General features: G+C 38.5%; 1 protein-coding gene across 17 annotated transcripts in view; it reads left to right on the top strand.

Annotated features, from left to right (window-relative positions):
- The window catches only part of ANKHD1 (ankyrin repeat and KH domain containing 1), a 126,278-nt gene that overhangs the window by 50,914 nt on the left and 62,883 nt on the right, over positions 1–12,481 (top strand). For all 17 annotated transcript variants that reach the window (XM_064520708.1, XM_064520710.1, XM_064520705.1 and 14 more), the window contains 5 exons: positions 476–709; positions 2,567–2,661; positions 5,935–6,172; positions 6,414–6,605; positions 8,005–8,114. In XM_064520708.1, the coding sequence (XP_064376778.1) occupies positions 476–709; positions 2,567–2,661; positions 5,935–6,172; positions 6,414–6,605; positions 8,005–8,114 (869 nt within the window). The remainder of the gene's footprint in view (positions 1–475; positions 710–2,566; positions 2,662–5,934; positions 6,173–6,413; positions 6,606–8,004; positions 8,115–12,481) is intronic.

Here is a 12,481-nt window from a genome sequence, read left to right as displayed (position 1 = left end):
AAATAGCTTAAAACTGACTGTAAAAATTAAAATGAGCCATATGTGATTCTCTCTCATTTTCAGAACCCATGTTTTAAAATGTAATAGTTTATTTTCATCCAGCCAATAAAAGCCTTTCAAGGGATCACAGAGTACTTAGGGGGAAAAAAAAAATCCTTTTACGCTGAACGTGAAGATTATTCATTGATGTCTTTGACCTTTCTCTGTGCTGAAGTAGGAAACAATTATAAGCCAAGATTTTTTTTTTTTTTAAATATTGGCTTAGTATTAGAACTCTTTCACATCAGTTTTGATGGGATTTTATACCTAACCTGAAATTATTGGCTAGCGTAACATTACTGTCAGGTAAAAGGCTGCTGTTAATGCTAAACACTTGGTTTTGTTCAGCGTTTTTAAAATCTAACTTCCTTTTCTGTATTTGGGGTGGGTGAGGTGGGTGATGGAGGGGAGTTTCATATCAATTTCTCTTCCACAGGGAACACAGCACTCACTTATGCCTGTGCTGGGGGATTTGTTGACATAGTGAAGGTGCTATTGAAAGCAGGTGCTAATATAGAAGACCACAATGAGAATGGGCATACCCCCTTAATGGAAGCAGCCAGTGCAGGTCATGTTGAGGTTGCAAGAGTATTGCTGGAATATGGTGCAGGAATCAATACTCACTCCAACGAGTTCAAAGAAAGTGCACTTACACTTGCGTGCTACAAAGGTATGATATTGAAATGTTTGTTTGAAGAAACTTTTATCTCTTGCCTTGTTTTGTGTCTTTGTTGGAATTTATTTGCAGCATTGCTAAGTGTTTGTCTAATTGAAGTTTCCAGACAAACCTTGATTGAACTTCTTCTTAACTGTTTTGGAATGCTAGATTTAGTTTTCAAGTCTACGTCAGGAAATATTTAATTTTGGTGGAATGGTATTAAGCCTGTGCACTAGGATGGATAAATATCATTATTATTCTAACAACAAAAGTGTACTTTTAAGATCTCAGTCCTGTTAATTGACTTTCTGGCCACATGGATGCTATTTGTCCATCACATTTGGACATATGTTCAACACATTGGACGCAGCCAGCCACAAACTCATACCCAGACTTGTGCTTTGACACCATCTCAGTCGTCATCTTCCTTTCCCACTACCTCCTGATGCCCACCCAACGGTCCCCCTTGTCATTCTTGTTCCCCTCAACAGCTGTCTTAATGTTCTGAAAACATCTCTATTGTTTGCTAGGACAGTGTGGAGTTACAACAGATGTTCCTAGAATTCCTGATGGAAAAAATGTCAGTATTTATTACTGAATACTTTTCCTCCAGTATAATTTTGAGGGACACTTATGAATTGTTATGGAAGCTGTAAGGACTTTTTTTTTTGTTTTAGCTGCTTTTTTTAAATTTGGCAGATGTTTGAAGTTTCTTTATAAAATAACTTAGTGCAATGGTTATCTGTGCTTCCAAAACTTTTTCTTCCCAAAAGACCTCTATAAAATTTCCAACAACTGTTTTTCTCCTCCTAATAGAAGCTGTAAGGATGCAGATCATTGTCACAGTAGCTGCAGGTTTTGCCTCTCTGGTGAAAATCTGAGGATACATGCTATGTAGAACCTCTCTGAAAACTTGGATCTGAATCTGTCATGGATTTGCTGCAGTATATAGTAGTACACGACAGAGAATTTTCAGTAATAGTACTCCTGGATGTATTGGATGGGTATTCTTAGTTTTTCTAATGTAAAACTTAATAGGAAGAGTGATATAATAAGAGATTTTCATAGACTAGAGATTTTCTGTATTATCTTTGGCAAGGTTGTTGAGCTACCTTGTTTTCCTATCAGTTTGTTACATAAAACAAAAAGTTTTATCTTGTAGGAGGATGTCCATTGGGAGGATAAAAATGTGTTACTTGTAAGGGACATAGAGGCTAAAGTGATGGACACCATAATATAGTCCTTAAATATGTTTGGCTTTGGGGTTTATTTTGAGAAATGTTTGATCAGTTGAAGTAAAAACAAATTTTAGTAAAATTCAGTAGAAGCTTTTAAAAAATAGTGTCAAATAACATAATGCAACATGACGTGTGCATCTTAGAGTTCTCAAAAGTGAGTACTGTGATTAAAAAGCTTAGGTTTATGCAGCTATGAACTTAATTATATTTAGAAGGTAGTTTTCTTTCTCCCTTCCCTCCCCCCCCCCCCCCTTCAAAATATATGCTGTTTGGAACACTGAAATCATATGTCACTATACAGCTGAATAAAGAACGAGCATGGTCTTTTTTAATAACTTGAAGTCTCAAGGAAAGGTTCCTGTTGTGTGAATTTGAATTAGTGAGAGGTGTGTTATCACTTCTTGGTAGGGCAGTATCTTTGGGGATGGTTGCTGTCTTATGGCTGACTATCCATTTTGCATTGGTATTTGTTTTAGTATTTTAAAAACAGTTGAGGTTGCAAATTAAAACTTGTTTAAACTGTAATGGCAAACTATGAAAATCTAAATGATCAACATTAGGTGTTTTATTCTGTGCTACTGAAACCTTGTAATATTACATTCTTATTTGTTTTGATCTGTTTCATTTGAAGGCCATTTAGATATGGTTCGTTTTTTGCTTGAAGCTGGAGCTGATCAAGAACATAAAACAGATGAGATGCACACAGCGCTAATGGAGGCCTGCATGGTAAGTAGCCTTTATTTGTACTGCTTCCTTTCCAGTGAGAGAAGTAAAGGGGATGATAAAGTGAGTCTTTGTTAACAAGCTGTCTTCTGTCTGCAGACATAGAGTATTTTGGTTATCGTAAGAAAGCCATTGCTATAGTTAACTACCACAAGTAGCCAGCTTCTAAGCCTCTGACTGGCCATAGGAAAGAATTATTCTAACTTCTGGATGTGTGATGTGTTGTTTTAAATGCTCTCTGTGTGAAGTGTAGAGGTATCTAATTTGCAGTGCCGTAAGATAATGAGTGCAAGTCACCTTTTCTTTTGCAGTTTATAAAGACAAAAGTGGGAAACTAGCTCTTTTAAATAAGGTCTTACAGATCATAATCTGGAAGGTATAAGCCTTGCAGAAGTGCATTGACCTGGATGACTAATGCATTACGTGTATCCCTTCACCATGCAGGAAATATGTATGTGTTAGGTGTAAATGGTGCTGTGACCTTTTCTTTAAAAGGTAGACCAAAAGTAGCTTAGTGAATTCCTGGGCAATTAATATAATTTCAAAGCAGCCATTAAAAAACCCTCTCTTTCTAAGAGCTTCATCTTAATATTAAGTGCTCTGTTGTGTCAGAGCATATCTGTTTGTTTTTGTCCAGAGCCATAGGTGATCTTTTATCTGTTCTTCAAGCTGTGGATCTTCTTGGAGAAAAGAACAGGGATTTTGTTTTCATAGAAAGCACAGAGAATGGAGGAAAGCTTAATTTGCTTCTATTATCCTATATAGTCCTCAAAAGATAGGCTGTAGTGTTTCACTAGTCTTCTGAGAGCTGAAGGCTCAGCTATTCTTTTAGTGCAGTTGTGAGATAATGATGTGAGTGACCAAGGTCAGGTCAGGCTGGGTTGAAGTCTTCTGATAGCGCGATGCTGGTAGTATCCTTGAGTACTCTTCCCCGTGTGAGAGACTAGTGTCAATATGTAATTCAGAAGGACCTAACAGTGGGGGGTATGTGCTGTCAACTGAAGGAGGCTGCAGCATGACTGCAGAATGGATGATTTCATCTGCCCACTCTGTTCTGTTTAAGACTTAGTCACCTTTCTACTTTTTGCATGATACAGTCTGAGCAGTGGTGTGACATGCTGGCTATGAAGTATCTTCCTTGGAGAAGAATAAAGTTGTGTAGGTCTCCTGCACATTGCTAGCTCTGAGGTATTTCAGACCAGTTTGCATTACTGAATGTGAATTCTCAGTGTGTTTCAAAAGCACTAGGGAGAAAGTTGATCCCTTGAAGTCCCAGCTCCAAGTCTAGTGATGGAATTTGTTCCTTGCCATTGTCTTTTGACTGTGCCCTTCCAGAAGGGAACCATTTGAGCACGTTCTTTTGACTTCTGCCTGTCTTCACTGTTTACAGACCAGTGAATGATGCAAGGTCATAACAGGAAGATGAGATGCCTGGTCTCTGTTCATTGATTAGGTTGTAAGTGCCTCTGAGAGTTTCAGTACTGTGTTCTGGTTAAGTCGGAGTGCTATGGTTAGGATACTAACCTTAGTTAGAAGACTTTGTTGGCTTTTAGCTAGCTTCTCCAAGAACAACAGCCTGCAACTCTAATTTACAGACATGGGTGTTGTCAAGTCTCAAGTTATCTACTACCTGCTTCATAGTCAACTTAACTGAGACAAGCTTTGGCAGGACTTGCCTGCTTGGTATTCCACTTCCTCCTCTTCTACAGCTGTTAACTGTTTGAGTTACCGTCTGACAATTCCCATGAGGTCAAAAGGGGGAAGAAGTTCGCTTGAAGATGCGGTTCTTGATAGATGAGAGGTTCTCAGATTTTAGCAATTAATCTGTAATATGGCTGAGAATTCCACTCTTGAATCACTGCTAGGTGTCTGTGCCCTAGCCCAGACAAGTCTGTCTCTAACCTGGGAAGGAGAGGTGGTCTTATGCTAATTTCTTGAAAAAAATCTAAATAAAGTTGGATAACCTTGAAGGGCAGAAAATACATCTGCTTTTTGCCCTTGTGGTTGGACTTTCTTATGTCTTTCTGTGGGAGCACTAGGAATATCTGGTCAGCACACGTTGAGACTAAGCAATTAATCCAGGTTAACTGTCAAATTGCTGGAGAACCACTGTATCGGGAAACAAAGCTGTGCTGGCGTTGCCGTATCATCAAAGTCGGCTCACAGTTTTTCCTTCCAGAAAAACTCAGTATTTCCTTGGATGGTAAATGGAACGTCCAAGGAGATGTAGCTAATACCTACACATCTGGAACGTTCAAGGCATCAAGAGTTTCCTTTTCATCCTTAGGTTATCCTATTAAGTGTGTATGTTGAAGAAAGGTCTTGTATTAAACACTTTCTAATTAGTCCCTCCAAACTCCCATATCTCACTGAGCAATTGCATTCTTTTCATGACTTGACCTTCCCCCTTAAAGATATGTTTTACTTACTAGTATGCTTCCATTTCAACAAGTTTGGGTTCAGTTACTGTAAGTTACGTGAGAGCGAGGTGCCGTATGTGGGTGTTTCTTTTTTCCTAATGTCAAAACCTCTTTGCACATTTCCCTTTCTCAAAAGTATTGTGGCTCTCTACAAATCACATCTTAGCTGAAATGTGAATTTTTGGTACACGTTCTCTTCCAAGCAACTTCCAGCAGTATAGTAATAGTTTATTGAGAAGCGAACGCCTATGTTTGTATGTTTTTTCGAAAGGGCTCAAATGGACTTCTTTGGCAATCCTAGTTCTCTTCCCTATATGACAAAGATTCATTTACCCCAAGGCACTTTTAATTTATTCCAGTCTCCCTTCCTTTTTCCTACCTCACTGTAACTTATTTCAGTTTCTCTGTAATTACTGCACCTTCCCAGGATCTGGAATCTGTCTGTTGGAGCTGTTTGTCTGTAGAAGCCATGAATCAATTATGAAGAATTTTTTTCTACTAATACTTGTTTTGGGAGTTAGTCATGCAGTGGGTCTATTTATGGTACTTGTTTGCTGTCTGTATTACTCTTGTGTCCCAGGTGTTTTGCTGGATATTTAAGAAAGTGCCCTTTCCCAAAAAAGAAAAAAAAACTCCTAGCTTTTGTTTCTGATGCATTTAAATCTAGCAAAGTGTGAGTGGAAATCTAAATGTCAGTTTAATTCAAGCGTTGCCATAATTGTCATAAATGGAACTACCATAACAAAACAAGAAAAGCCCTCTAAATCATTTTCAGATCTAGTACAATAGTAATTGTAACTACTGTATTTAATGACTTGGTGTGTCTAATTTTGATGTTTTCACTTCTGCCTTGTAGGATGGACACGTAGAAGTAGCTCGCTTGCTTTTAGACAGTGGTGCTCAAGTGAATATGCCTGCAGATTCCTTTGAATCCCCACTCACTCTGGCTGCTTGTGGTGGACATGTAGAGCTAGCAGCTCTCCTGATAGAAAGGGGAGCAAACCTGGAAGAAGTTAACGATGAAGGTTACACTCCTCTAATGGAAGCTGCTCGAGAAGGCCATGAGGAGATGGTGGCCTTGTTACTGGCACAAGGTGAGATAATGGAGTAATAACAATCTCATTTCTTTAGTGTTCTCTAAGAGGGATGCAGTGTTGACTGTTCTTCATTAAGTACTCTGTAGAGTTCAAACTCTTATGATTTAGCACATGGTTGTCACTGCTTAGTGCTGTAATTACAAAACAAAGCTAGAGCACCGAAATTACAGAGGTGATAAGCATTCACCTTCCCACCCCGTGTCCAGTCAGTAAAATTAACAGCTGTTTTGTTTCCTAGGGGCAAATATAAATGCACAGACAGAAGAAACACAGGAAACTGCTCTTACTCTGGCATGTTGTGGAGGGTTTTCTGAAGTAGCTGACTTCCTTATTAAGGCAGGAGCCGATATAGAACTCGGTTGCTCAACACCTTTGATGGAAGCTGCTCAAGAGGGTCATCTTGAACTGGTGAAATACTTGCTGGCAGCAGGTATGTGTACAATACGGATGATGTGACCCACAGACAGTGTAGCATCAATGTTCTATATGATTTAGCAGACATTTGATGATGGTAGTGTTGTAACAAGAAACTGTATTTTCATGGACTTAACAAAAAGAAAAAAATTGCATGTTCTGTGTTTGCATTGTTTGATACTGTTAACAGGGGAAAGAGCCTTATAGAGTGTTGGATTCTGTTTCATCTCCACAAAATATCATCATTCATTAGGAAGATTGTTTCCAGCTAACTGCATTTAGGACAAAATGTTAATACAGACAATGCTTGTTTTTACATGCTACTCCTGTTTTGACTGAGCCTTATTATCTGCAGACAGATACTCTCCCTGAATAACCAGTACATTAGAAATTGGGCCCTGGGAAACAGTGTGCAACACAGATTCTGGAATGTGCTGAATTTCTTTAAAGTAGGATAAAGTTAAATAATCCTGCTGGAGTTGGGGGTGAAATGAGACTTCAGTGTTCATCTGTCAGTTTTGAAGTTGGTAGAGACAAATTATAGTGCGACTGCTGAAAAAAAGGAAGGGGGGGAGGGCTGCCTTTTGGAAGTTTTCCTTGTAATGCGAAGTTATTTATTTGATATGCTCTCTTTCCTAAGAATAAGCGTAAAAGTGGCTGGATTTGTAATTCTAGAAAGTAATGTTCATTGGTCATCGAGGGACAGTAACAACTGTGTCTCTTTGTGCAATGATACCAGCATGTGACACCAGTCGCCAGCTCACTTGGAACTCTGCTCACACTTCAGTTCTACTGATAGTGTAAAAAGTTAATTGAGGAGCCTCATTTTGGCATCAGTGAGTCTCTAAATATGTCTCAGGCTTTGAAAATAAGAAAATGGCTAATCACACTGGCATTTTTGTAGAAGAAGAATACATTAGATAGTAAGAGGCATGCATAGTTTTCATGTAGCACACATATATGAAGCTAGTCATTATTTTAACGCTAAAATGGTTTTAAAGAGCAGGGAAGAGATGAAACTTGTAGAAATGTACGATCATGTAGTATTAATACTTATCTAATAAAATACATTTCAGTTGGTTTTCCTTGGCATGCAGCTCCCTGTCAGATGAATAGTCTAGATAAGTTTCTGGATTCATTTTTGTTTGTCATAACAACTGAAACTTTCATTGCTGTAGGGGGAAAGTAGGAATAAGTGAGCATATAGGTTTATATGCTTAGATTGTCAGTCATGACTTTTCCAGGCCTTGGCTTATCCCTTCTCTTTGGAGCAATGCCCTTGGGCTGTGGAAGCTGTTGGTCCGTAGGACATAGCTGTTGTCATGGCTGGAAAGTCCCTTGATTTTGTATTCATCTGATATGAAGTACTTCATAAGGAGAAGTCCAATAAAAAATAACTAATGCTGTGTTTCTAGGAGCTAATGTTCATGCCACCACAGCAACAGGAGATACAGCTTTGACCTATGCCTGTGAAAATGGACATACTGATGTTGCAGATGTGTTGCTTCAAGCTGGTGCTGATTTGGTAAGACTTCTGCTATATCTTGTGGGGAATATACTTTAGGTTTCAAACTTCATTATCAAAAAGTACTAAGGTATTTATGCTTAGAGAGCAAGAACAAGATTTTTAGGAATTAAGATTTGTATGTGAGTATGAAAAGACATGTGAAAGAAGCATTAAAAAAAAAACCCTGAATATTCTGTTTGGTCTAAAAGTATAAATGTTCTTATTGGCTAATCCTTGATTCATTAAATGAAAATTTTAGCTGCAGCTTACACTTCTGACAATTGATTGTCTTTAATTTTGGTATGTTCTGTAAGTTTTAGTGCTTAGAAGGATATATTCTGCATTCCTTTATTTATTATGCCAGTTTATTATTCCCAAACTCTCGTGGATGAAAACTTATCTGCTCCACTGCTCTGTGTTTAAAATGTGTTAGTACTAGCAGCTCCTATCTCTCTAGTTCATTGTTCATCTCTGAACACCATAAGTCTCTCTGATATTCTTTTGTGTTCTCTTTTTCAAAAGTTAAACTAAGCGAATGCCTTTTAAATGACCAACATAATATGATCTCTTTTCTTTGTCCTAGAAGTCTTTTCTTTCTTGCAATTCTTGTTTTTTTGCATATTGCTTTCACAGTGTTTGTCTGTTTTTCGCAATACATTTAACCATAACTTTTTTTAATGCAACTACTTTTACTTTTCTGATACTGTGCAGCAAGAGATAAAACTTCATCAGCCACAGGAATAGAATTGTATGGTTTTTAAACAGTTAAAAGTAAATGATACCTTTGTCCTCCATGTTGCTCAGGAGCATACTTTGGATACTCTGCACTTTAGCCTTTAGTTTAGGAAGTACTTCCTGTCTTTGCAGTTCAATGGTGTGAGCTGTTTCTTTTACTAAAAAAAAAAAAAAAAAAGTCTTACTGGCAGCTTGTAGTGCTAGTACTGTAGCTGCTAGTGTTCATTTGTTCTTAGAAAAATGGTAAGAATGCCAGCAAAGTTTATCATTGAACCTGAAAATTTTCAGCATCCTCTTTAAGTTACTTAAACTCAGATCTGGACTTCACTTAAGCCTTATTCTTGAGGTTTATATTTGTAAGTATAAACAAATTTGTGTTATTATAGTGCACTTCTGCTCTTAGTGACTATACCTTTTTCAGGACGCATTAGTTCTTATGTAGGGGCTTAAGCTTTTTTCTCTCAAGATCGGAAGAAGAAATTTTTTAAAGTTTTTGTTCTTAATGGTAGGTTCCTACCAGGGAAGACAATTGTGTTAATTGCTTTTATTTCTTGGCACATCTTGCGCACTTTGTTCAGTTCAGTGTTAGGTTCCAGCCAGGAGACACTCTACTGTAGGTGTGATAGATTTTTTTTTTTTGTCTTTATCAAGCAGGGGAAGGGATTTAAAAAAACAAATAAACAAAAAAACTAAAGTACATAGTGATAAAAGGTGATAATCAGTGAAGTACCCCACAGTGAGGAGCAAAGCCTGAAATGTTGACAAAAGAAATATAAATTAGAATACATAAGCTTTTTATAGGCAAGGACCTGCCACTGCTTAATGGTCACTTTAAATTATTAGATTTTTACTGTCTTTCCTCTCACCGCTGAGGCGTGAGTGCATTATGTGGAGCAGTGTTTGTATCCTTTAGAATCTAGTTTTGATCAGTACTGTTAAGAGCAAGCTAATTCCTTTCTCAAGTTTTATTTTACTGTGTTTTATTACACTGTCAATCAAAATGAACAAGCAAGTTATAGTAAGCAAGCAAACTAAAATTGCTGTTAGTGGCAGTTGGTTTGCACATGAAGGTAAGACTTTTGCCGCATAGTTTTTCTCCCCTTTTTGAATTCTGGTTGTAAGTAACAATTTTCAATTAAAAAGCAAATGTACAGTCTAACATGTAAGTTAAACTTCAGTAATTATTTCTTCAGAGGGAGGGAGGATGTGTGTTAAAGGCCAAGTGATACAGGTATAGTCATGTTTAAGTACTAAGGTGTCATATTGTCTCTTGCCCTACCTAGGCAGGGCACTTAAACTAAGAAACAGGGACAGGAGTGTCATAACTTACAGATGAAATCTACTGAAGACAAAAAAAAAAAAAAAAAAAAAAAACTGGAAAACTGCAGTGATGCTTCAGCAGCTACCTCAGGTTTTGAATAGTTTCCTTTCACACCTCAGTGTTGCTTTGCTTTATTGAAAGTTTTAAGCTGTTTTGAATGAATTTGCTATAGATGTAATTATTCTGAAGAAAGTTCCTTGAGTGCATATACTTTACTGCTGGAGTATGAAATACCTTCTTTGGCAGTACCATGGAAGATTATTTTCCTAGATACCAATTTTCATTAGTGGCTTAAATGAGATTAGATGATTTGACCAAGCTGTCACAGGAAGTCTGCGGTGGAGTGAGGTATTGAATACAGATCCAGTCCAGTCTCTTAAACTGCTGGTCTGTCCATCTTCATTTGTCTAGTTAATTTTGCTGTCCTTCCATTGTTCAGCCACAGCAAATGAAAGTACATCTTAAGTTCTCCGTGCTATTCCTTCTTCCCTTTTTCATCCTACAGCTTCAGTCTCCCCTGAGATTGTTTCACTGTGTCCCAGAATCCAGCTTTGTCTGGGGTGATACAATCAATGAGAAGCTGGAAAGAAAACACTTTACCTTGTTATGGAGCTGTCCTTCTTGAGGAAAGCTTTGGCTATGTCTATATAATAAAATAAAACGGCACTAGGGGTTGTTCCCTGAATACAAGGTAAAATGGTTCAGACTGACCACATCCATTGTGTGCAGCACTAGACCTGGGGTCCCTTTGAGCTTGTCATGGTGCCCTTCGAGCTGTACCCCATGTCACTTGTTTTCCTAAGGGTGTGATTGTATTTAGGTTTTTGTCGTTGTTGTTCGGTGTCTCATGGGGGCTGTGTTGCAGCTCACCACAGTGGTGTTTTCATAATATCAACTGGGAGTATGTGTTGCACACCCTTGGGTTGTGGCACGAGGTCCTGAAGAGGTCCTTGTGGGTGCAAGGCTTTGAGATAAAGAGAGTAACCTGATGCAATATTACCCATGCTGACCATTGGGAACGGTCTCTGCTGCATGCTGTTCCCTGAATCATGCCCTGTTGCTCTGGACTGCCAGTAGTCATGGGCCAGAGCCTTGCCCAGGAGGCTGCCAAGGAATAAGCAGTGTGAGTGATCTGTGGTCCCATGCCTGGGGTTGTTTCCTGGCTTTGTTTTATTTACCAGTAGAGGTGTAGCCAGTGCTGAATTTTGTTGTTAGGACTCCATTGTTCTGTGAGACATCTGCATATTCTCTTTTCTTACAGACCACAAGGGCAAGGAGCACTGTTCTTGAGGATTTTTTCTTCTTAATTCTAGAGTGAGGAAATAAAGTTTGTCATCTTTATCCCCCAAGTGTTCCTGAATTGAAGGAAGAATAAGTACTGGCTGTCTAGATCTGTTGTGATCGGTTCTCTCATTTCCTTCCTGATTCATAGAGCCTTTATTTCATGAGTTGGAAAGCATTTGCTGTAAGATCTCAAAACTTCTTTGCCTTTTGAAGTCTCTCTTCAGTTGCTATAGGAGGTTAGGATTGAGCATGATTTGAGCTGTGGGCTTTGAGGCTGCAGTCCTCTGCCTTCAGAGGAGAAGCGTCTTTCATGCTGGGTTAGTGAAACCAGCAAAGAGCAGAAGACGTCAGGCAATTTCCAGTCTTGTACTTGTTGAAAACTGGTCTTCCAATTTCGCTGAAGTTAACCCAACTCCCCTACTGAACTGATTTCTAGTTGTTGCTTGTGTCCAGTTGAGGCTTTATCAGTCTCAAAATAAGATCCTGAGCCAGAGTTCTAGCAAGGGACTGTAGTTCCCAGTACAGTTTTGCTTGAACCAAGAGGAATTATTATCTACATGTCTCAGTAAAAAAAAGACAGGTCTTCCTTGAAGTCGAAAATGAGAACTCTTGCTTTTCAAGGACTGGTTGTCTGCCATAGGTATCAAACATGTGATTCAGTCCAAGAATCAGTGAAAATCTTGAGACCTCTAAGTTAGTCATCAGGAAAATTACCTTGATGAAAATGCCTTGCTTTGCTTGTAGAATGAACTAACCTTTGTATTCTGGCCTACTTCCTCCCCCCCCGGCCCCTTCTTCTCTCCTCAGAGACTTCAGTAAAGTATTTTACCATTTAGGTGACAATTGTCAGTTGAAGTAATCTTTCCATCTTTGATTTCTGAAGAGTCACTTTATAAGTGGCTTTACAGGAACCAGAACTGAAAGAAAATGATGTCTGAGATAAACTTTTTCTGATTTGCGGCTAATTTTCCCCTCAAACTGTGTAGTGGCCAAGTTTTACTGAAGTGAACAATGTCAGAGTACTTCTTCATCTTTTCATGTCTGC

This window comes from Dromaius novaehollandiae, chromosome 15 (genome assembly GCF_036370855.1).
Source record: "Dromaius novaehollandiae isolate bDroNov1 chromosome 15, bDroNov1.hap1, whole genome shotgun sequence".
Taxonomy (NCBI): Eukaryota; Metazoa; Chordata; class Aves; order Casuariiformes; family Dromaiidae; genus Dromaius; species Dromaius novaehollandiae.
Note: the sequence above shows the minus strand (reverse complement) of the source record. Positions and strands in the feature narration are given on the sequence as shown.